Source organism: Physeter macrocephalus, chromosome 9 (genome assembly GCF_002837175.3).
Source record: "Physeter macrocephalus isolate SW-GA chromosome 9, ASM283717v5, whole genome shotgun sequence".
Taxonomy (NCBI): Eukaryota; Metazoa; Chordata; class Mammalia; order Artiodactyla; family Physeteridae; genus Physeter; species Physeter macrocephalus.
In genome coordinates this window covers 77,918,600-77,943,494 of record NC_041222.1, presented here as the reverse complement: position 1 = coordinate 77,943,494, position 24,895 = coordinate 77,918,600, and the positions used below count along the sequence as shown (strand labels likewise).

General features: G+C 42.1%; 2 protein-coding genes across 7 annotated transcripts in view; both read left to right on the top strand.

Moving 5' to 3' along the window:
- The window catches only part of TUT7 (terminal uridylyl transferase 7), a 64,719-nt gene extending 57,516 nt beyond the window's left edge, over positions 1-7,203 (top strand). For all 5 annotated transcript variants that reach the window (XM_028494109.2, XM_028494107.2, XM_024132864.3 and 2 more), the window contains one exon: positions 1,444-7,203. In XM_028494109.2, the coding sequence (XP_028349910.1) occupies positions 1,444-1,511 (68 nt within the window). In that variant the 3' untranslated portion in view covers positions 1,512-7,203. The remainder of the gene's footprint in view (positions 1-1,443) is intronic.
- Positions 7,026-20,639, top strand: ISCA1 (iron-sulfur cluster assembly 1). 2 transcript variants are annotated; one of them, XM_007121370.4, is made up of 5 exons: positions 7,061-7,203; positions 10,853-10,957; positions 14,150-14,203; positions 17,128-17,233; positions 18,910-20,639. In XM_007121370.4, exons 2-5 carry the CDS (start codon positions 10,937-10,939, stop codon positions 19,056-19,058), a joined length of 330 nt encoding a protein of 109 aa, XP_007121432.1. In that variant the 5' UTR covers positions 7,061-7,203; positions 10,853-10,936; the 3' UTR covers positions 19,059-20,639. The 2 variants fall into 2 exon arrangements, with proteins under 2 accessions (XP_007121431.1, XP_007121432.1); XM_007121369.4 differs by lacking the exon at positions 10,853-10,957 and having other exon boundaries at positions 7,026-7,203.
- Positions 20,640-24,895: the final 4,256 nt, after the last annotated feature.

Genomic DNA, 24,895 nt, shown 5'->3' with positions numbered 1-24,895 from the left:
TTACATGTATTAATTAATTTAATTGTCACAATAACTCCAAGGTGGTAGGTGTTATTGCCCTTATTTTACAGACAAGGAAAATGAGGCACCAAATATCTGATTGGTAGGGTTTTTCCTTTTTCCTTTTTTAATTTTTAGTTTTAATGAAAATATTATTCATGTGGTTTTATAACCTGCTTTTTTCATGTTATTAATTATCCTTCTCTGCATACCTAATAATCCTATTGTGTTCATGATATACTTAGTCATATCACAAGTTCTGGACATTTGAGTTGTTTGCATACTTAAATTATTGTAAGGTTTGTATGAATAGTCCTTTACCAAAATTTCTACCCACTTCCCTGTCCTTCTGATCTTCCTTGAAACAATTTGGTGGTTAGGAATTGGTATCTTGTTTGCATTTCTTTGATTACCCATTGATATTGAATATTTTTTATATACTTATGTGCTGTTTTTTTCTCTTTCATATATTGCTTTTTCCTTCACCAGCTATCTATTGGTGTTCATCTTTTCTCTATTGATTTGTAACTTCTTTAGTACTAAAAATAGAAAGCCTTTTTCATAAATAAAACATAATGTGATGTACTTAGGAAACTCTTTCCCCACCGCAAGACTGTATAAATATTCACTACTTCTTATACTTTGACTCTCTTATATTTAATTCTATAATTCATTTGGAATTAGGTGGGGAGGAAAAGTATGATGCGAGGAAGGAAACTTACCTAACCCTTTTCTTCCAAAATTACTTGTTTGACACAATACCAGTTATTGAACAATCCATACTTTCCCCCATTGGTTTGAAATGTATATAATCAATGTGTATAACCTTTTGTTATATACTACTTTCTTACAAGTAATCACTTAAGAATTTCTCAATTTTCTTGCTTCGTTTATCTATTTGTTTAGACTCCAGAACAGAATTTAACTGTTCTGTGGTATGCATTTAATTAGCAGTCTTCATTTCTGTCCTTCACCTGTAAATATAATAAATTTCCTTTTTTTCTTTTAAATCAATGACTTATGGCTACAATGTCACCATTCACAGCTTTGTGTCTTCAGAGTAATGATGCAAGATATATATTTCTGACCAAAGTATTCTTTGCAATCTATTCTGTTTGGTTGCAGATGCAGAGCAGAGCCTTTAAAAAGTTCACCTGGCCTTCTGTACCAATATGTAAATAGTGAGCATGCAAATGTATTAAAATGATGTCACTCTAGCAACTCGTCTGCATTTAGAAAGAATGTGACGAGGCTTATGTTTAATAGATAATGTTCTATATATACCTTTTTACAATATATCTAGCCAGATTACTTGATTCAAAACAAGTGACCAGTATGAAAAGTTTCTGTGGATAATTAACAATAAGAAGTAATTGTATGGCGTTTACGATAAAGTGAGGCTTGTTTCATTTATGTTGGGTTTTGTTTTTTCCCCTCCTCTAGGTAGCCTTTCCAGTAAATATATGACTCAGGGAAAAGCCTCAGCGAAGAGGACCCAGCAGGAATCATGAGGGAAGGAAAATGCCGCACTCTAAATGGCCACTCAGGCGTTCCTATTCACTTTGAAAATTAGGTTCATTTCACAGGACACAGCAGCATAGATCAGGCTTCAACTTAACATTTAAGGGAAATGTCAGATTTTTTTTTAACTTAATGAAATTGTTAATGAGGAAAAAGAATTTTAATATAGTCTTACCTACTACACATCCCTGTAGATTTAAGGATTTTAATAGAAAGCCATGATGTATGTATTGAAGACAGGTTTAAAAAAAAAATGTAACTATGGGCCAGTATTCAGGAATACAATTTCATGCTTTTTAATTCTTTCAAAGCACACTAAAAATGGTGTGCTGATAAACTCCAAGTAAATTAATCCTTTTTTTTCCCTTATAAATCCTTTTTGTTTGTTTTGAAGAGGGGAAATTATATTTATTGTTGTTGACTGAATCCTTGTGTGAAAGCGTGTCAAATATGTGTGAACTGCCACTACTGTATTTACGATTTACAAACCTTACTTTATTGATATTTGTAGAAGAAGTGATAACGTGAACATGAGTACCTATTTATGTGAGCCTTCCGTGGATGAGCAGTGCCACTGAGGGGCTTTTAGTCTTTTTCCCTCTCTAATTTTAAGTAAGTTGACATATAACTACTATGGTCATAAAAATGAAGTAAGGAAAACAAGAGTCCTGCTTGCTGCTAAAAACATTTTCAAAGGAAAAATGACAAAAGTAATTTTTACTTTTTATGATATTCAGAAATTAGGGTGGAGGACTTTTAAAATCCCTGATTATTAAAGAGGCTATCTCTGCCAATCATGAGTTTGATTGGTATCATTTTGGTCTGACTGGAGCCCTCCTGGAACTGTTTCTCTAATTCACAAGCCCTTCAGAAGTAGTACATGGTCTAAACTATGCCTTGGTTTATTTATCATTTTGAAATAAAATCACATTTTCAACCCGTAACTTTATCCACATTACTTTCCACTGAGAGTCCTAAATTTCCTGAGGAAACTAGGTCAAGGATTAAGGGCAGTACAGATCTGCTCCTCTTTATCCCATGTTCCCTTTACATGTGCTCATTCGATCTGGTGTTTATTGACACCCGATGCCTGCCAAGTCCTGGAAATGTGCAGGTAAGAGGCACAGATTTAGCAGGATGAATGCATAGGAAGGGCTGCAGGGGGTGCTTGCTGGGCAAACATTCCCAGATAGAAGAGGGCTCAGAAAGTAGCACACCTTGTGTGCCCTTCTTTTAAACAAATTACTTGGAGACATTTTCCAGCTAAAAAAGAATCATATCAAAATTAACTTTAGAGCGGAGTTCCTTTTGGCTTAGTGGTTAGGATTTGGGGCTTTCACTGCTGTAGCCCAGGTTCAGTCCTTGGCCAGGGAACTGAGATATTGCAAGCCACACGGGGCAGCCAAAAAAAGAAAAAAAAAAAAATTAACTTTAGGGAAGTTGTGGTAGAAAGAATTAGGGATTATTCCTTACTCAGGTTTTTTTTGTTTTTTTTGTTTCCGGTTCGCGGGCCTCTCACTGCTGTGGCCTCTCCCGTTGCGGAGCACAGGCTCCAGACACGCAGGCTCAGCGGCCATGGTTCACGGGCCTATCCGCTCCGCGGCATGTGGGATCTTCCCGGACCGGGGCACGAACCCGTGTCCCCTGCATTGGCAGGCGGACTCTCAACCACTGCGCCACCAGGGAAGCCCCCTCTTACTCAGTTTTGAATGAACCGAAACTCATGAATTAACAAGTGACTTAAGCACCCTGGGCTAAAACTCCTCTACCTGACTTTCCTCTGCTGCTGCTCTTTTCTTCTCTTGCCTTCGTGCATGAAAGTCGACTGGACACGTAATTCTTGTCACTTTCTTTGGAAAGACTGTTGATGGCATTCTGTTGTCTTCTGGCATAGTAACGAGATTGGGGCCAACCTGATTTTTGTTCCCTTATAGGTTTTATTTTTCTGCTTGGATGCTTCTGTGTTTATTTCTCCCTGTAACTTTTGTGTCAGTGACATTTGTCTGAAACAAAAGTGAATCCAATGTCTCTCCCCACCTAAGGTTTTTTTTTTTAATTTGAGAGAATATCTATATTCATAATTTTAGTTCTCACAAACACTTTTGTCTATTCTCAAACGCCTCTCTCTATCATCTCTTTCCTTTCTGGTTAGGAAAGCTTGTCAAGTTTAACCTCCACGTGACTGGCTTGATTTTTAGTGTCATTCTGCTGTTTGCTGTTTCTAACATGAAGTTTGTTATTGCACTTTTAACTTTCTTGAACTTACCTCATCCACCACCTTCCTTTTCCTCTCATTCTTTTAGTTTGTTCTTATTATCTTCCTTTTCATAGAAACCATATTTTCATATATCCTTTTAAGAATGTTGAAAGTTTCCTACATTTTATTCTGATTTCTAAAGTAGATTCTGCCCAATATATTTGATAGCTTTTTGATTTTCAGTTTGTCACACTGAATCAGTGGGACAGTGACTAGTGTTTGCCAGCAGACCTGGATAATGTATTGCCCTTGGTTCTCTTCACTCCCTTTACTTGGATGCTGGTCACAGCCCCTTCTCAGCACCCCAGCTGGGGGACAGGAACATCTGCTCCATGCTGAGTCCAGTTTCCAGGGCATGGCTATCTTGCAGATGCAGCTGGTCTGTCTCTTACAAGCTCCAAAAATGCCCCACTACCAGGGTTCTCCCTTCCTCTTTCTCTCAGGAACAAACAAAAATATGAAATCCATTTTTTATACCCCCACTCTACACTTTTTAATCTCTTGCTCAGTGTGTACAGTAGCAGCAATGTGCACACTTAGAGATGTTATTAAATGTTCTCAGATAACTTCAGTTTATTTATTCAAATATATATATATATATTCCCCTAGTGGAAAAAATCCTGGGTAGATAAGTCAATAGGGTTCAGTATTATGGCAAAAAAAAAATGTTGAAAAGCAAAAAGAATTTAACAAACCTCCCTAAAACTGCAGAGATGTGCTCGGTACTTTTTTTTCTTTGAACACAGGCTTGTTTGGACAGCAGCAGTCAAGAATTTAGCACACTTTCCACTGAGTGGAATTCTAGGCTTAATTAGGTTCTGGCTCTGCCATTTTTCCAGCTGAGAGTGTGGCAAATCCCCCTGACCTCTTAGCAGTTCATTTTCCTTGCCTGTAAAATGGAAATCATACCTGCCCTTCCACAGTAGTGAGGATCAAGTGCGGTCCTACTAAGAAAACACTTTTTTTAATGTCCAGAACCCTGAAATTAAATCCTGAAGTGCAGTGTTGAACATTTCCCTATTGTAAGTTTTTAACCTATTGGTGGAAATCTAGAAGTGGTTACAGCTTGCAACCACTTCAACAGTCCCCACACCCGCCTAACTTCAATACCACACAACAGCTGCTGCTCTGAGATAAAGGAGCACACTTTTTTTATACAGTCATGAAGACACTTTCTTCTAACATGCCAATTTCTTTCAGGGATCTGCACCATTTTCAAGTAACATTAGGTATGCCTGATCCACTGACAAGTAGATTATGTGGCCGAGCACATACATGCAAAACAGCCAACAAGTTTAAAACTGAGTAGTGTGTATTAAATAGAGGAAAGAAAGCTATTAGTTATACACAGGATCCTCAATCAGAAAATTTAGGACTAGATTTTTTATAGTGTCTAAGGCACTATACTAAAGGGCTTGAGTTTAAGCATCATTTATAAAATAGCCATGCCAACGCTCCTGTTCTGTGTGGCTCAAAGTAGTGAGGCTCCAATGAGATAATGTGCTCAAGGGTTCTTCTGAAACCTGAACAGTGCTACACAACTGTATAACATTGTTTCAATAATTGATAAAAATACATGGCATCTTTTTTTTACATTTTTATTAATAGACTTTATTTTTTAGAGCAGGTTTAGGTTCACAGAAAAATTGAGCAGAAAGTAGAGTTCCCTTATGGCCTCTGCAGCACACCAACCTCCACCACTGTCCACATCCTGTACCGGAGTGGGACATTTGTTACAATTCATGAACCTACATGGACACGTCACTGTCACCTGGAGTCCATTGTTTAAGATTCATTCTTGGTGTAGCACATTCTGTGGCTTTGGACAAATGTATAATGACATTGTATCATACGGAGTATTTTCACAATTTATGGCATCTTTGCATATTACCAATTAGCACCGTTTATGGAGTGCTGCTGTGTGCTGTGCAGGCTTCCAAGAGCTTTTCATTTAAGCTTCACCATATCTTTAGGAGACAAGGCATGAGAAGGAACGTGATCACCCACCTAGTCACAGATCACCACCTACTCAAATCATCCACCTAGTTAAAGATGAAACCAAGAGATGATTCCACACTACCGTCCCCTAATCCCACAGTTTCTTCTGTGCACAGCGGGGCTTGGAAAACAACTATTCTCTTACTGCCAATGCGATTGCATCTCAGTAGCAGAGAGAAAATTACTTAACGAATTCTGAACTATCCAATCCTGTAGGCTCTAGGGGATGAAAGATAAACTGGGTTCTAATAAACACTTCACACTGCGCCCGTGGTGGTGCGCGCGGCGGGGGGCGAGGGGGAGCCCTCGCCCAGCCCAGCCCAGCATTTTAAAATAAAAATACTTCACATATTAGTTCTTGCCACGTCAAAACACTGAACAAGAATCCATCCTCCCCAGCAAGACTCCACAGAACCCCCTCCTTCCTTTTTCCCTTTAGCACTTAGAAATGCTGCCTTTCTTGATGTTCTCCCATCTGCTGCCCCTGCTGCACTTCTCCTACCAGGATCTCCAATTCTTCCTTGGACCTTCCGTTTACCAGGCTTCCTGTGTATGCCTGGATATAGTGCTGGCTGCACAATGCCTGGGGCTCAGGAATGTTTGCCGAATTAAAGGACAGAAGTCCCTGAGCAGCCACAAGATCTGACAAGCAACAGGTATTCCATGAAGCTACCGACTGGTACTCGCTATAAAAGTATTCCCCAAGCTGCCCAGTCACACCTTACAGTAAAGCTGGATTGCAACCTAAAGCGAACATTGCGTTAGTACCGTATTTCAACATCCCAAGCAGCTTGGGGAAAGGCGGGGGAGAGGAGGAGGATGTTTATTGAGAATCTGCGGTAATTCTACGCTCTTAAGAACTGCCTAGCTGGACCAAAAAGGAAGACGGAAACGTATGTAGCTGTCCGGGCCTCGAATCCATTCTGCCCTTGAGAACGGCACCTCCCCGGCCGGTAGACTCCTCTGAGTTCTTAAGCGGCGGGGCAGCACCTTGCCCGGAAGGCAGGGCGTGGAACGGCGCGCCTCCAGAGGCCACAAGTCCGAGCTCATTCCATGTGCCCCAGTACGGCTTGAGTCAGCGCGCGGGGATCTGCCGCAGAGATACGACCTTGCCCTCGACACCTGTGCCCCGCGTCACATGACCACGGCCCGGGCGCCAAGCCACGGTCTCCGCCCGTCACTCATACGGCCCGCCCAATGGCGATGCCGGGGGCGGGTCGACGAGGGGCGGAGCCTAGGGCGCCGTGCGCCGGAGCTGGTGGCGTCAATGCGCCCGCCGTGTCTATGGAGAGAGGTTGAGGTGGCCGAGCTCCGGCCCGAGGCATCGGGGCGCCGGGAAGGCGAGAATGTCGGCTTCGTTAGTCCGGGCCACTGTCCGGGCTGTGAGCAAGAGGAAGCTGCAGCCCACCCGGGCCGCCCTCACCCTGGTGAGTGGCTGGGGCGCGCGACCGGGCCAGTTATATTGGTTCACCTTCGCCCCCGCGAGGGGGGGCACGGTGGCAGGGCACAGCACGGCCGGGCGGCGGGACCCCTGACCCGCTCCGCAGCCGCCGTATCGTCCCCACCCCCAACTCGCCTCTGCTGGGGAGATAAACAAGCGCGGGCGGGACTGCTCGTCGGGAGCCGGGCGCCCGGGAACTACGTTTCCCAGCAGGCCGCGCGCCGCCGCGTGCGGAGGGGGCAGGGGCGGTGCGAGCGCGGCCCCTGGGGGTCAGGAGCGGCTTTTCCGGAGCTTGGGGCCGCGGAGGGTCTTGATGGGGCAGCAGTGCTTGAGGTCGCGGGTTACTTAGAGGTCGAAGTGCCAGGTGCCGGGCGCAGCTGGGTGAATGAACCAGGGTTCCTACCCATGAGGCGCTTGGGGAGAGCCGAGCCTAGCCTCGCCTGGCCGGAGAACCACAGTGTGATTGCGGGAGCGCCGGTGAGAGGGCGGAGACAACAAAGCCCACCGCCTTGCGGAGATCAAAGCTGCAGTGCACAAAGGGTTACTTCCTGGTGTCTGGGGTGGAAGAGGCTTTGAAACGCACTCTGTGCCTCCAGCGGTCCTAGGCCGTGGTGGCTCTAACAAAGGACAAAGAAGGATAAATTTCCACCCTGAGTGAGTTTACAGCGTTCTCTGGGTGAAAGGTCAAACACACTCAAAGGAAACTTGCTGCAGATACTTACAGAATTTACTGCGCATGCTGGATCCCTGACGTACTGCACAGTTTTGTTTTGTGTTTTAAATTCACATAAAATTAACCACTTGTTAAGCGTTCGATTCGGTGGCATTTAGTACATTCACAGTATTGTGCAACTGTCACTTCTATGTAGCTCCAAAACACCTGGCCCCAAAAGAAAACCCCCTGTCCATTAAGCAGTCACTATTTGCAGTTTTGAAAGATTAATTTCATAGGAAATCTTATGATCAGTTCAGCATTCTTCTCACACACACCCCACTCTTGGTAAAGAAGCCTTTGTGCAAACAATTCCTGAAAACTGAGGAAAACAGATTAAATTGAATCATGGATTCCGTTCAATTTAATGCCATAAGAAGGCCTGTTGCTGGAAAATTCGTTTCAGCAAAACAGGAGAAAGGCATGATCAGGTGGGAGAATATATTTTTATAATGGGTCACTGTTTTAGGTGCATACGGAGGTTATCCTGTTTTTATGTGATACTGTATTCTACATTCCTTTTTTTCTGTACCATCAAACCCATTTTCCTGTCTGAAAGATACACCGTCAAATCTTAGAATTCTCCAAGATTTGAAGTCATAAGAACTAGAAGGCACTACTCATACTTTGTGTCTCCTTTCAGTCTCAGTAAAAATTATTCAGAAATCAAAAGAATTCTACCACTGGTACTGATAGAGCCAGGAAGAGTCAGAAAGTGTGAAGACACTTTTGCCTTTTCTTTCTCCACCATTTGGCATGGTATCAATACCTTTTCTTCAAAAATTGAGTCATACCCTTTCTCTCCATTCCTACTTAGTCATCAGACATTTAAGACCTATATTTCCCACCCTCTTGGGACACAGTCATGGGCCAGGCCTTTGGCACCTCTAGAAATTACAAGGAACAATAACCCAGCCCACTTTCTCAGACCTGGGCTCTCAATCCACGCTTGCTCCTTTATGCTTCATTACCTGTCCCGGCTTACCAGGCCAATTCTGCTACCAGCACTGCTTTGTCATTTCACAAGGGCTCTGTGTTGCCTTTGATCAACATTTCCAATTAGGATGCAGGAGTCCATTGTCTGAATTTATCCTACTTAACTGTCTAGCGGACTTTAGTCCCTTTCCCTGTGATCTTAGCTGGTGCCAACGCACATCCCTGTTTCTTTCCACCAAAGGTCTGTGGTAGCAGGCTTGCAGTTATTTTAATCCTAGCATGTGTTCCTAGTCTTAACACACTGGCATGCATGTATTGGTATCTGTGCTTAATTTTCAAGTGTTTTTGCAAACGTTTAACACCATGTTCATTTAAGTGCAAAAGCAGTGAAATCATCAAAGGACTAATGAGTGAAGACAGATGAGAGCAAATGAAATGAGATAGTTCAATGAAACGGGTAAGAAGAGATGATGAATGTTAGCTAAGTATATAAATTTTGACATCAGGAATTCAACACGTTGCAACCTTTGAGAAGTGCTGTACCTGTGCAGTCTAGTCAGTGAGAGGTTAGGAAAGGGTATTGATGAAATAAAAGCATGATTCCATGTTTTCAGAGCCAAATTACCTGTGTTAACTGATGTTAATCCAGGAGAGGATTGGTGGTTTGCTGGAGAGAAAGACTTCAAAGACTGGTCACAGGCACTTTTATGCAACCAGGGGTGGGTCCTCGATAGAATAAGGTTTCAACCCACCACATCAAAGTCAGTACCCTTCATCCAAGGAGGATGACATCCCCCTTCCCTACTTCCCTGCAGGCCCAGGTATTGCAAATGGAATTGTATGTATAGGAGCCAGAGTAAAATATGACTGAAGAACTTGAAGATTTAACACTACACTGCAGGCAGAGGCCTTTATTTCCATTGTTGTACAAAGCAGAATCATTGCAGCCCTAATTAGGGTTAGGGATATACCCACAACTGGCCTAAAGCTCAACCAAAGATGTGAAGATTAATGGTACATAGCCAGCATCATTCTTTTTTTTTTTTTTAACATCTTTATTGGAGTATAATTGCTTTACAATGGTGTGTTAGTTTCTGCTTTACAATGGTGTGTTAGTTTCTGCTTTACAACAAAGTGAATCAGTTATACATATACATATGTTCCCATATCTCTTCCCTCTTGATGCACAAGAGAGAAGTTAATTCACTACATACAGTGGGTGCCTTAGGGCTTAATTTCTAGCAGCTCCTGGTTGAGAAGGGTCTGGAAACAATATATGTTAAATACATGGGGGCTCAAGGAGGTGTTTGTTCATTGAAGGAGTAGCCCCAGAAGTCCTTTGGAACAGTGACCAAGCTGTAAGATTGGTACATGGAGGCAATTTAAGGGGCATTACACAGGAAACAATTGGAAGTACCCTGAATGTCTAACAGTGGAAAGGCCAGTTAAATAAGTAAGAGTAAATCCTGTTGGCGAGATATGTAGTCATTGTAAGTAATGATTTTTTTTAAAGGTTTGAGAGTCATAACTCTTAATTCTTTGACTTACTAGCCCTGTGCAAATTATTTAATCTTTAATACCTAAATCACAGAACTGAAAGAATAAAAAGATGATGCATATAAACCATCAAGCACCTAGAAAGTACTCAAGAAACAATGAATATATGTATGTTACTATGTATCAAATGAGTAGCATGTTAAACTTTCAAAAGTAGGCTACAAAATTGTGAATATATACTATGATTACCTGCATGTACAGGAATAGGCAAAGACGAAGGAGAAACAGCATCAAAATGCCATAGCTGTTAAAGAATAACTCAAACAAAACATACTGAAATTTATTCATTGGCTGCCCTTTATCTACCATCTTTTAAACCTTAAAATGCCAGATTTGCAATGAAACGAAAGTAGGTTGTAGTTGTTGGCTCATGTTTGGTATACATCATCGTGGAGTTAACTTTGGGTTTTAATCTTGTTTCCTTAAACAGCAAAAAATGAAAATTGCCTGGGGAATGACTAAGGAAATGCAGTATTGAGGATGGAAAGTTTCTACTACAAGGAATAGAAACGCTATGGCATTGGATAAAGTAAAAGTATGTTGCTATGAAGTAGTCAAAAGATTTGTTTATCTACAGTCCCTTCTCCCATAATTTCAACCACAAAAACAGACTAGAAATCTTTTTTTTTTTAAGGCCAAAATATCTTACTCAAAGATACTCTTTCACTTGAAAGAATGTCTTGTTCTGTGATACACATATGAGAGAAATCATTATATTTCACTGAGTTTCAAGGGCCTCTTGAATTTTATTTCACTGGCCAAATCTCAGGTGAATTAGACTCATTGATTATACATAACTTTCTCGGGTGGGTGTGGGTAACTTAGTTGTTTGGGGGAGTATGTTGAATTGGAGGGCCGCTAGGCTTGCAGCATGTTGTTTTGTTGAGGTTTTTATACTATTTCCCAGAGTGATCTTAAGTCCCAGATGTTCCCCTGTTGAGTCATTCTGACTTCTTCTGAAATTCAGATCTATTGCTTGGAAAGTTCTAATAACCATATCTTCACCCTGAAATGGACTCGCAGCAGGTTTATACATCATCAGTAACACTCCTCCCAGTGGGGTATATTTGATTATTGCCTGACACTAGAAAATTAAGACATGTCTTGGTTCCTGTAATGACAGTTCCCAGGCATGCAGGTAATTTTTCTCTTAAGCCCCTTTCAGTATGAAATGTTGAACATCAACCACATTGTGGTAAGTGGACCACTCTCGATGAATTGCTTTTGTTTGCTGTTTAAGTGTTTTCTACTAAGAGTTGAGAAAAGAAGGAAATATATTGCTTTTGTAAAAACCAAATTAGATAATTTAGAAAGTCACATGGGACTCAAGAGTTCCCTGGTGGTCCAGTGGATAGGATTCGGCGCTTTCACTGCCATGGCCCAGGTTCAGTCCCTGGTCAGGATGAAAAGAAACACGTGGGGCGGTATAGTATGTGTGCCCTGAGCTTACACCTCCCATCTGCTGGCAATAAAGCAAGGCTCCACATCAGGTTGGACTTCCAGTGAGTATTTTCCCATGGCTGTGCCTTTTTTTTTTTTAATTTACTGGAAATCTTTTGATTGTAATTTGACAGTAATTAATTTATTCAGGACTCACATGGGAAATATCACCATGAAAATGAGGAAAGCTAGCTTTTACTGGCAATCATTTAGAAGTGTAACTAAGCATTTTTAAAAAAATTTTTTCCATTAATATCTCTCTATTTGAGGTTAACATACTATGATCTTAAAAATAATAATAATAATAATAATTCTCTGCAGAATTTCCTCCTTCCCCCCACCCCCCCATCCTATTCCCTGTCGTTGATCTGCTTGGTTCCTGTTCTGATAGAACCGTGGGAAACGGCCTTTATAAACCACCCACTGGTAGTGATTTATTTAACTTTTTTTTTTTAAGTGGCACACAATAAGAAATACATACACACCGATGTTAATAACTAAATCAAAGTTTCACTCTTTATCAAGTGCAGTGCACTGTTCTGTGATTTTTGTTTTTGTTTTTTGGCTGTGTTGGGTCTTCGTTGCGGTGTGCGGGCTTCTCATTGTGGTGGCTTCTCTTGTTGCGGAGCACAGGCTCTAGGCGTGCGGCCTTCATTAGTTGTGGCACCCAGGCTTCAGTAGTTGTGGCACGCGGGCTTCAGTAGTTGGGGCACGCGGGCTTAGTTGCTCCGTGGCATGTGAGATCTTCCCGGACCAGGGATCCAACCCATGTCCCCTGCGTTGGCAGGTGGATTCTTAACCACTGCGCCATCAGGGAAGTCCCTGTTTTTGTTTTTGTTTTTTTAATGATACTCTCAACCTTCTACATTGGTTTCATGACTTTTCTAAATTGGGTCCAGACTCTGCTTCAGCATCTTCATCTGGCCAAGCCCCCACCAGACAGGGTGAAAGAGCACACTTGGGCCATCCATCAGGTCTGTACCCCCAGCACAGGCTTGAGTTCTGGCTACGATTACTACCTAGTTGTAGGTCATAATGTCCACTCTGAGAGTTCACAAACCAGCAAAATGCCTGTATAGAAAACTGGAGGACTGGCTCAGCATTGCCAGCTAGAGGAGCTAGTAAAACAAAAAGTAGGAAGGACATAATCTCTTCATGATACTATATTCTCATTGTTATAATAATAGCTGGCTTATGTTGAGCTCTCTGCTCCTGACGCTATGCTAAATGCTTTTCATGAATTCGTTCATTTAATCCTCACAAGAATCCTGAGGAGGAGGGACTTTTATCCCTGTTTAAGCCAAGTAATGGGCTGGGACACAGCTAGGAAATGGACCAGGAATGCCCTGGGACAGGATTTCTCCCTAACAGCCTCCTCAGGAAATTGGGGTTTGTAATGCTGATCTACGCAAGAAGTACATTGAGACGTTTTCTTATTTTTGAGGACAACTGGGCTTGGTTAAACAGCATTTCTCCTGAAAACTCTTCCATGTTCTTGTTTCTATTATTGACTAGCTTAGTTCTGGTCATCTAGATGCTCAGATGCTGATGTAATTACTCTGTGAATAGGGACTTCCCTGGAGGTCCAGTGGTCAAGACTTCGTGCTTCCAATGCAAGGGGCGCAGGTTTGATCCCTGGTTGGGGAACTAAGATCCCAGGTGCCATGCGGCCGAAATCAATCAATCAGTTAATCAATCTCTGTGAACATTTGGTGGGACTGGCAGGAGAGGCACACACTGGGTTATTTGATGCTGGTAACACTTTTTCCTCTAGGTGTGCATTTTGTTGGCTCTGAAATAGATTTGGGTAAACAGAATGAGCAATAGAGTTAATAATGATCAATAGGAAAAATGCCTGAAGGTTGGCTTTCCCAATGTGGTGCTTGATATCATTCATTGACTGTCGAGTGCCTTCTGTGTGTCAGGCAATGTGCTTGTTGCTGGGCATAAAGTAGGAATTTGAAATAGATGCTGACTAGAAGAATTACATTTGTGATGTGAGTAGATAGTACCACAGAGATTATGACAGGGAGCTGACCTTGACTGGGGGGGTGGGGGCAGAGGATGAAGAGGATGTTGCTAGTAGATACTTTAAAAAATGCTTTTAATTGAATAGAGTTCATATGCTTGTGTATGAAATCCACAAGTTACTCTGGTGAGAATGGAACATAAATTCACCACATGAATTTGCTAAAGATAGACTTGAGTTGTCTTAATTACTAGGAAATATAAGGCTGAAGAATGCAAAGTTTGTAACTAACAAATTAATAACCTTCCCTTTTTTCAGACACCTTCAGCAGTAAACAAGATAAAACAGCTTCTTAAAGATAAGCCTGAACACGTAAGTAAAACCAATCAGACAAATATTTAGTAAAAAATTGAAGTTGTATTTTCACAATGAATTTATCTTGTGATAAACAGTGTGCTTTCATTAATTAGGGGTTTTTATTTAAAAAGTAAAAAATGCTCATGATTTTTAAATGCAAGTAACACAACAGGATATTATGAAAAGGAAGTCACTCTCTCACCCGGCATTCTTCATTCATTCTCCCTTCCAGGAGTCAGCCTCTTCGTGTCCTTGCACAGATCATCTGTGCATTTTATTACCTAGACCAAGGTTTCTCAGCCTCAGCACTGTTGATGTTTTGGACTGGATAGTCCTTGTTGGGAGTGAATTGCAGGATGTTTAGCAGAATCTCTGGCCTGTGCCAGAGTTGTGACAACCAAAACTAATTCCCTGAGGGGAACCACTGGCCTAGACTTTGCTTGTTACATTTGCATGTGTGTCTCTTTTCCTGCTTAGGTGAGAACATACCACACACACTGTGGTTGCACTTTGCTTTGCCCCTAATAATATAGCTTGAAGATCTTTCCATATCCTTACATAAAGATCCTTATTCTCTTCATGGCTGCATATACTAGTATATTCCGTTGAACAAGTTTATTTAGCCAGGCTCTCGTATTAAAGGTCTTTTAGGTTGTTCTCATTCAGTGCTTCCACAAACATTATTCAACAAATATTTAGAATCTGTAGTGTGCCAGGCCCGTTGTTCTGGACCTGTAGGCATAGCTTATTTCATCTACATAAGCTGTATTCTTAGATGTAGAATCGTTGGGCAAGGGGTGTGCATACCATCTTAATCTTAGCACATTGTTCATTGCCTATGGTTTACTGTAAATGACTTCCAAGACTATTAATATTCAATAATTAGACTACAGAGTAGTTTCTAAGTTCCATTGTACAACCTGTATTACAATGTAACAGGAGTTCGATCATCTTCCCCCTAAGAATTATTAAATCTAAGTATATCAGTGTTCCAACTCAATTCCAACTCAATTTGGGTAGACTAATGACTAGAGTATAAATTGACCAGTTGGCACAATTTCACTTTTGTAGAGTTGAGGGATGTTTGTTCATCTTGACATGAAAAGGGTTGAGCAAACACGTCATCAGGTGTCATCTGTGGCATAAGCAATCCCTTTTCCAATCTGCAGTTACCTAAAGCTGTATTTTCACATACTCTTTAAGTGTCTTTCTATTCCTAATAGTTGGACTTCCTGCTTGTTTGAGTCTTCCTATTCGCAAAGATAAAAACTAAGTTAAACAAGTATTTATGACGGGTGCTCCAGAATTTCAGCCAGGCACTTTATTATTTATCATGTTGAATATGTGAAATTCCCTCACACATTCTCTAAGCTGTCACACTGAAGGTGAATAAAGCTATAGTTCTGTCTCCTTGTTTGAAGACAGAAGAGAATACTCTGAATGCTTCTACTCATCGAAACCACCAAACAGGGCTTCCCTGGTGGTGCAGTGGTTGAGAGTCCGCCTGCCGATGCAGGGGACACGGGTTTGTGCCCCGGTCCAGGAAGATCCCACATGCCGCGGAGCGGCTGGGCCCGTGAGCCATGGCCGCTGAGCCTGCGCGTCCAGAGCCTGTGCTCCGCGATGGGAGGGGCCACAACAGTGAGAGGCCCGCGTACCAAAAAAAAAAAGACCACCAAACAGCTTAACATCTAACTCACGCTCTTCATCAGGTGTCTTCCCACTTTATGTTTGCTTTCCTGGAGCAAGCACATGTTACTGCTTTTCAGGGAATCAGGATCTGCTTGCTGAAGTGATACTTATTATGATAATGCTGTATACGTACACGAAAAAGCAGATAAGACTCAAGAATAGATAGAAATTGGGTAGATATTGTTAGAAAACATTGAGGTAGACATTGGTATTTTTAAAATGCTGTTTGGTCACTTTTTAAACTTCTTAACGTCTGTGTTGACTGTTGTCTTTTGCTTTCTGGTACTTGAGAATGTTTACAGAATTAAGGCCCCATGTCACATAGAGGCAATACGATTGCCAGGTGATGGCCTATGAACCTTGGTGAACCTAACCATAGGGAAATATCCTGGGAACATCTCACATGGTGAGGTGGAGCAAAAACATTTTTGAGAAAGTCCAGTTTTCTTAGGTAGTCGTCTCTGCCATCAGATATTTTTTTCCTTTTTTCTTTTTTAAAAAAAAAAGGTGATTATTCATTTTTGGAATTAAAACTCTTCCCTTAAAAATGTTATTCCCAGACAAAATGGTTAATAGTAATGGTTAAGTAATAAACATGCTTTAGGTGTAGTGGAATATTATGTAGGCATTAGTTGCAAATGATAATTACAAAAGCTAATTACATGGGAAAATGATGTGTTAAGTGGGAAAAAAACAAAGCAGAGAATAAATTTTTTATTTCTGCTCTAATAAAAACTATGTTTAGGGAATTCCCTGGCAGTCCAGTGGTTAGGACTCTGAGCTTTCACGGCCAAGGGCATGGGTTCAGTCCCTGGTCAGGGAACTAAGATCCCAGAAGCCGCGTGGCACGGCCAAAAAAAAAAAAAAAACCCATGTTTAGATTATATATGAGACAAAGACTGAAAGAAAATAGGAAAAAACACACAAGCTCATTTTTAGGGTACTGGTGACTGTAGTTTTGGGGGGCATTGTTCCCTCTATATTTCTTTCTTTGTATATAATTGGGTTTTATTCTTTTTGGATCCCTGCCAATGTTGTAATGATATTTGTACAGAAGTTAAATTTTTTAAATGCTAGTTTCCCATTCTGCTTATACTTCCTAAAGGGACTTTTTATAGCCAGAAATCTAATATTTATCTCTTAGCTTTTGAAGAAATGAATATTATCAAATAGGGCTTTTATTAATATAACTGTTTAATCTGTACTGCTTTAATAAAACTAAGTTTATTTTTACAATGCCTTTTCAGGTTGGTGTGAAAGTTGGTGTCCGAACCAGGGGTTGTAATGGCCTTTCCTATACTCTGGAATATACAAAGACAAAAGGAGACTCTGATGAAGAAGTTGTTCAAGATGGTGAGTTTTAAGCAAACTTTTTCTGGACACTTTGTTCTCCCTAAAATGTTTAGCCTTGTGTAGCATGGAGAGTAATGATGATAATAGTCGGAATGGTGTATATAGTGCTCACTGTGAGGGAGGCATGGTTCGACAGGCTTTCCTATATTAACTGATTTATACACAGCAACTAAATGAGAATGGTGCTGTATTGTCTCCATTTTGCAGATGAAGAAACTGAGGCACTGAGAGATTAAATATGTTTGCCTAAGGTCACGCAGCCAGTAAGTGGCCTTATGAACATTTGAACCCAATCAAGTTCACTCCAGAGGCTGTGCTCTTAGTAACTAAGTGATAGATTATTGGATAAACTTGTTTATTTGTTTCAGTTATGAAAGGTTATCATTGTGTGCAGAAAGATTTTAAGATGATAAAACTTCAGAATGAACCATCCACTTTGGTGTGAAGCATCTATGTCAAATAAGTAATGTCATCTCCTGCTTTAGAAGAGTCTATTTCCAAATTTTATTAAAAATTGCAGTGCTTTAATTATATTTTGCCCCTCCCCCGCAGTCCCTGCCCCTACCCAATAATCTGATAAAATCTATTTAAAACAAAATAAATACTGCCACAACCTCAGGGGAGTTTCAGTGTGCATGGGTTCTGCAGCACTGGCTTTGTGTGCGCCATTAGCTAGTTTTCATGGGTTCTTGATGTGTATTCTTTTTATTGCACTTAAGTTACTGATCAATAAAGACATTTGTTAATATATTATTTTAAAAATCAATACGTAAAAGTATCTTAAACCTGAAACTTTTCATCTTAAAGAAGAGATCTAGGGCTTCCCTGGTGGCGCAGTGGTTGCGCGTCCGCCTGCCGATGCAGGGGAACCGGGTTCGCGCCCCGGTCTGGGAGGATCCCACATGCCGCGGAGCGGCTGGGCCCGTGAGCCATGGCCGCTGAGCCTGCGCGTCCGGAGCCTGTGCTCCGCAACGGGAGAGGCCACAGCAGAGGGAGGCCCGCATACCACAAAAAAAAAAAAAAGAAGAGATCTAATAAAGATAGTTCATATTTAAGTAATGATGCAGTTTTTTATAAGGAAGAAAGCTTTCTTAATCCATTAGTATTTATGAAGGTGCCCACCTCTACCAACTAGGTAGGTAGAGATAACTAGGGAGTTATGTTGTTATCAGTTTTTCGGTCCATAAGCAGAAAAACAGAACTGCTTGTACTGATTTATGATTTAGTCTTATTAAACTAGCCCATTATATCATAGTCCTTTGTGTTTCTCTAGGCTTGGCAGTGTGTTGTGTGTACAAATGTCATTTCAGGATTTTCATTAATTTCATTGACTCCATCTTTACAGAACTCTTACTGAGAATATACACATTTTCTTCATGTAGCAAATTGAAGTATAGCGAAGAAAGGCAAATTCTAGTTTTACACAGAATTGTCATGGAATTTGCTGTACACAACTGTCTAGCCTAATACAATTGTTTTTGACATAGATTATTGTGTAGGAAAGGGGACAGAAAACTGAGCACTGCATCCCTTAAAGGAAATAATGAGACAGATTCAAAAGCCTCTTGTTTGACGTTTGTTAGTGGTTACTATTTAAAGTTCAGCTGTGCTTTGAATCAGCAGGTTCCATGGGATGATGGCAGGCTTTGTATGACTCATGTTTTCTTCTCCCCCAGGAGTCAGAGTGTTCATCGAGAAGAAAGCACAGCTAACACTTTTAGGAACAGAAATGGACTATGTTGAAGACAAATTATCCAGTGAGTTCGTGTTCAATAACCCAAACATCAAAGGAACGTGTGGCTGCGGAGAAAGCTTTAATATTTGACTCCTCAAGACTGCTCAGGCTGTAGGCCCCAGGAGAGCTGTGGAAGCTCTAGGGCTCATTGAAGAAGTCATAGGACTGTCGCATGCTTAAGGTTTGTAATGTATGGCTGCCTTACAAGGAAAATAAAGTGATGCATTTGAAAATGAAGCCAGTGTGTTAGATTCCAGAAGAATTGATACTTGTGTCCTTTATAGGGGACAGAAAATGAGAATCTGTTGCTCTCTTTGTGTCGTCTTTCTGATCTGTAAAGAAAAAAAGTTTTACCCGGCAATTAAATTCTCCTTCCTGCATCCTTTCTGTTAGAGCTAGTTTCATGGAAGTTGCCTTCCTGGGGGGATTTTAGAAAACATATTCTTAATAGGTGTAGATTGGTAGATCTTTTGAAAGGATTGAACGTACATCTCCCAGCAAGATGGATGACTTTTAAAATTCAGAGGCAGGAAGTCTTGACTGCTGGTGTGGTGTGGTGGTGCATTGTTTTTCTACCCAAACTGGGCACAGCGTTTCTACATTTTTATCTAAAACTTGTCAGATGCCTCATTTGCTTACCTGCAGCATCCCCAGCCATTAAAGTATTGGAAAAAGATTTCCTTGAACTGTAGTGCAGAATAGTTCTGAGTGATGGGATCAAAAGGTAAATACCTCACCCACCTGTTTTTAAGTCCATTTCTTTTGGCCACCCTAAGCATCTGCTCGGATATGGGATCTCAAGTGGACTTAGATCCTTTTAGTCAGAAGGTCTCTTAAAAGCCATCTAGCCCATCCCCTCAGTTCTATACCCAGGGAAGCTGAAGGGCTTTTGTCCCCCCTCACACTGCAGGCTGGGTAGGGGCACAGCAGGACCACCCACATCTCCCCCTCTTGTAGGTGACACGCCAGCCCTGCGCTCCAAGGCAGTCAGTGAAGGTAAACGGGTGGTCTGGCTGCTTTATCTGGTGAACATTTGGATAAGATTTCTTTGTAATTTGGAGAGCATATTTAGTTTTATTTTATTTGGGGTGAGAAGAATCTTATTTTAAAACCCATTTATGTGAATTACTATCTTGTTTCACCAAGACTGTGGAAGAGTCGTTTATACTAGCAGGAAAGAAGACATTGTAGCCACCCAGAACTGTTCTTTTGGAAGGTAGTAGTAATTGTGAAGCAGAACATGGGAATCTTTTCTTATAATTCCCAATATTGTGTGTACACTCTGGGTCCTAAGTCCAATTGCTAAAATTTTTAAGCCTAATATTTTAACCTGACATTTTATCACCAACTTTTCTTTAAAAGTGTTCCTTTTGTCATTTAGTTATTGATTTTCCTGGGTTTGACATATTAAGTGTTCTGTGAGATGACATATTTGCTTTTTTTGAAAGCCGATTCTTAATGAATTGAAGTAGCTGAGTTCTTTTATGTTTTCATATTTACTAAAGTACCAGGCACAAAATGCACCAAAACCCAGAGCAGTAGCTTTATGTAAATGCTCATGAATTTGTATTGTTAATATAACTGTCAACCCACTTATAATTTGTGCAATACTGTATATATGCAGATTGAGGTGCCAATAAAAAAAAATGTAGCCTCTTTGTGATCATAAAATTGCCTTTTCTTTTAAGAGAGCAGGGTTTGTGTATAGCAGCCATTGTTGCTACTAATAAGTAATGTTCTATTTTCCTAACCCGTCTCCCTGCCGCCAGGATTTTCCCCACCCGATTCTGTTGCATCCTCTTTGAGTTGTTGGGGTCCCCTTGCAGCCCGTTGACAGACCATTTCAGATTGCTCTGGGCTCCAGAGTCCTCATTCCCTTTCTCCTTCTGTATTGCCTTTCTCCCTTTTCCACTATAAGGGTCGTTCACCTCATCCAAGCTGCTTCTACAGCCTCCCACGCAAATTGCAAATTTCATCCTTACTTTCTCACATGTTGTTATTCCTGGTAGGGAATGTTTTTTCTTTTTTTTTTTTTAATTTATTTATTTATTCATTTTATATTTATTTTTGGCTGTGTTGGGTCTTCTTTTCTGTGCGAGGGCTTTCTCCAGTTGCAGCGAGCGGGGGCCACTCTTCATCGCGGTGCGCGGGCCTCTCACTGTCGCGGCCTCTCTTGTTGCGGAGCACAGGCTCCAGACGCGCAGGCTCAGTAGTTGTAGCTCACGGGCCTAGCCGCTCTGCAGCATGTGGGATCTTCCCGGACCGGGGCACGAACCCGTGTACCCTGCGTTGGCAGGCGGATTCTTAACCACTGCGCCACCAGGGAAGCCTGGGAATGCTTTTTCCAACTCTGTCGTCTGAGCTTTATGTTCATCTCCCTGCGGTAGTTACCTTCAGGCATATTTGTGAGCACCTGCTCTCCGCCATCCCTTAGGCTTCACAGATAACCAGAGACCGTCTCTGAAAGATCTTAGCGTTGACAAATGAGACAGACACCAATGAAAAGAATATGGTAAGTGTTGCTAATAGCATTTATTCCATACTCGCTACATGCCAGGAACTGTTCTAATTAACAATCTTCACTACAACCCAGCGAAGTAGGTCTGATGACTGTCTTTTTCGTAGATGAGAAACTGAAAGATGGCATGGACAAAATAGTTGACCTAAGGCAACGTGGTAAGTGGCCAAGTCAGGATGACACCCCACACCATCTGGCTCCAGCCCCGTGCCCCTCGCAGTTAGGCTGCACTGCACGTCACGATAAGAACCGAGATTGCAGGTGCCCTTCTAAAAAGGTATCTAAGGGGTTATGACACCTGAGCCGAGTCTTAGAAGAGATTTGGGGGAAAGGGAAGAGAATGAACAAAACTGAAGTGGGTTAGAAACACACTAGGAAGCTAAGCACTCAGAACACTGTGAGGCATAGAAGGGGCAGGAGACAGGATGGAAGGCCAGGCAGGGATGGGAGGTGGGGCTCGCTCTAGGTTCTGTGGGTGCTGAGAGCCGCTGAACGTTTTCACAAGGAGGTCATCAAAACGACTGCACTTAGAAGTGTCACCCTGGCTGCCCTGTGGAGGGGAAGAAGGCTGCATGAGGAGGGCGGACGGGAGGAAGCTACTGCCAAACCCCAATTAGGACCTGAGGGAGGGGCCGGTGTGAGGAAGGCTTAGGTGAAATGGGCGGGACTCAACACAGCAACCTCGACAGGCCATTATTTTGTGGCTCTTGGCCGGTCACACTAGCAATGCTTGTACTGGTGTTTGGGTTTTGGCTTGGTTTTTTGCACAGTATTGAAAGGTTCTTGAAGACAAGAGCACTATCATTTTCTCTCATATTCACTTAGCACCAGGCACACGGTAATTATTTTTGGCAAAATAAACCCTACAGCCATATGGTGTTCTGTCCATTCTGCATCCTATAAATCCAAGCTCTGCTCCATACCTCGGGCGTCCTGTGAGGTCACTTCGCAGTGCCCCTGTGTGACATGTAGGCCGTCAGCTGCTGTGGAGGGAGCTTCACGCAGAGGCAGAGTCGATGGTTGATGATGGTTAGAAGATCACGTTTAGAAGCCCGCTCTTCCACGGCAGGATGCTAATTGGGGGTGCTCGGGCCGCTGTGACTGAAACACCCCTTGGAGAATTCCAGGAGCCGAGGGCATGGGGGTGCCGTGCTGCATGGCCGCAGTGCGCCTCCCTGCCCTCTGTCTCCGCACCCACAAGAACGATTTCTTTTCTCAAAGGGGAAAGGGTGGAATGGGATTGGAAAAACCCCTGGAAGATCAGATGTCCCTTAGGTTTCCAGTACTTCCTAGATTTCATTCAGCAGGAAATACCTTTACAAATCAGCTTTTCTTATCTTGTTTTGGTGGCTGAGAGATCAGGGAAATGCAAAAGCCTGTGGTGGTAAGCTGCCTGGTAATTCTGCTGCCGTCTAACCAGCTGTAAGGACCTTCACAGCCTGCAAAGCTCTTGAACTACCAGCGTCCCATTTGTGCCTCAGGGCAGACGTGCCACGGGCCAGGGAGACAGCTTCAGTGTGGAGTAAATACAAATGCGATGCCCACGTTAGTGCGTTCATGGGAGGCTGGTGTGCAAAGGGAGAAGTTGGGGGTGAGGTGCACCTGGATTGAATCACGGGTTCTGCCGTTTTGTAGCCTTGAGACCTGGCACAGATTAGGTATCTTCTCTGAGCCTGTTTTCTCTTCTGTAGGACAAGCTCAGAATTGGGGAAAGTTGATGAGCTAACTGCATATAAACAGCATCCAGCTTAGAGTGCACACTCAGTATGTTATAGTTCTAGCCCCTTTGACCCACGGATTATCAGTCAAAGCAAGGGTTCACAGAAATGAGAGTTTCCACGCCATTAGGGAGTTATTGTCCCGTATTAAAATCTGGGGGAAATTTGCTGTATTTCTTTCAAATGACCACAGTAGCTTGTTTGAAAAGAACTAAAAATGTAATCATACAGAGAAATTGTATTCTCTTAGTAGCTGATTAGCTATAAAGAGAACTCCTGTGTAGAGAGCAACCTGCCTTAATGGAGGAGTACCAGCTGAACCCCCTGGGCCCGGGTAGGCCACACCAGCCTTCAGAGGGAGAGCAGGGCTGGAGGTCCCCACCCTACCCTCGGCCTCTTTCGAGATGCCGGAACTCATGTAGGGGGTTAAATCTCTGTGGAATGTGGGATGTCAACATCCTCCGTCACGCCCACAGAATCTTTGGTAATCGCATAAAACTCAACCTTCCCGAAGGCAAGGGCTTTGTCGGGCAACAGTCCCCCAGCTAAAAACCCTCATTTTTTTGGATAACTTAGTTACTTCATGGTTTTAATTCCATGAACAAGTAATTCCCAAACTGTTCACCATAGAGTACCTTTGTATTGTTCTTCGTGGAGTCCAGTCTTTAAGCAATTCTTCTCAAGCTTTAGGATTGTGTGTAAGTCACCTGGGAATCCTGTCAGAACGCAGTCCTGATTCCAAAGGTCTGGGGTTCTGAACATCCAGCCAAGCAAGGCCCAAGTGGAGCCCATGCTGTTGCTCTGCAGACCACCTCTGAGCGTCAAGTTTTAAAATTAATTATCTCTGGAAGAGATATTTTATTATTTTACTATTATTTTACTATTTTACTACTATTTTTTTATTTTACTAAACACCCATGGTAGTGTTCAGGGTTTCCAATTAGCATGAAATACCCGTGAGGTGACAGAACTCAAAGGCTAGGACAGTTCACCTGGCAGTTTTAAATCTGTAAGCACTGACTATGATTTCCTTAAGGTATTCTGAAACTCTAAAACTATCTCAGGGACCCCAGCCTCATTTCTTCTTAGTAGCTTCCTTGGTAGCTGGCGTCCCCAGCTCAGCCACCACTGCCTAACCAGCAGAACTAGGTGACCTGGAGGGTCCCCAAGTCATTTTTATTCTAATGCACGTGACCCAGAACCTTCTCAAATACAAAGACCAAATATGACATCTCAGGAAGACTAAAAAGAAGGGAAAAGTATGGCTCTTCTTTGGCCATATAAGGTGGCACAGGGCCTTGCCTTTTTTTTTTTTTTTTTTTTTTTTTTTTAATTTGGCTGTACCAGGTCTTAGCTTCAGCACTCAGGATCTTTAGTTGCGGAGTGCGAGATCTAGTTCCCTGACCAGGGATGGAGCCCGGGCCCCCTGCATTGGAAGCGTGGGCTCTTAACCACTGGACCACCGGGGAAATCCCAGGGCCTTGCCTTTCTTAGAAGATTTGTTTTGTGGTAAGATATACATAACATAAAATTAACCACTTTAACCATTTTTAAGTGTAAAGTGCAGTGACATTTAGTACATTCACATTGTTGTGCAACTATCACTACTATCCATCTCCAGAACTTTTTCATTATCCCAGCGGAAACTGTGTACCCATGAAACAATAACTTTTCAACCCTTCTCTCCATGA

Excerpts from the sequence above, each read along its gene's own strand:
- ISCA1 (XM_007121369.4), top strand. The coding sequence starts at position 7,123 with ATGTCGGCTTCGTTAGTCCGGGCCACTGTCCGGGCTGTGAGCAAGAGG. Across the intron at positions 14,204-17,127 it reads TTAAAGATAAGCCTGAACAC|GTTGGTGTGAAAGTTGGTGT; the intron begins GTAAGTAAAACC and ends ATGCCTTTTCAG. Across the intron at positions 17,234-18,909 it reads TGAAGAAGTTGTTCAAGATG|GAGTCAGAGTGTTCATCGAG; the intron begins GTGAGTTTTAAG and ends CTTCTCCCCCAG.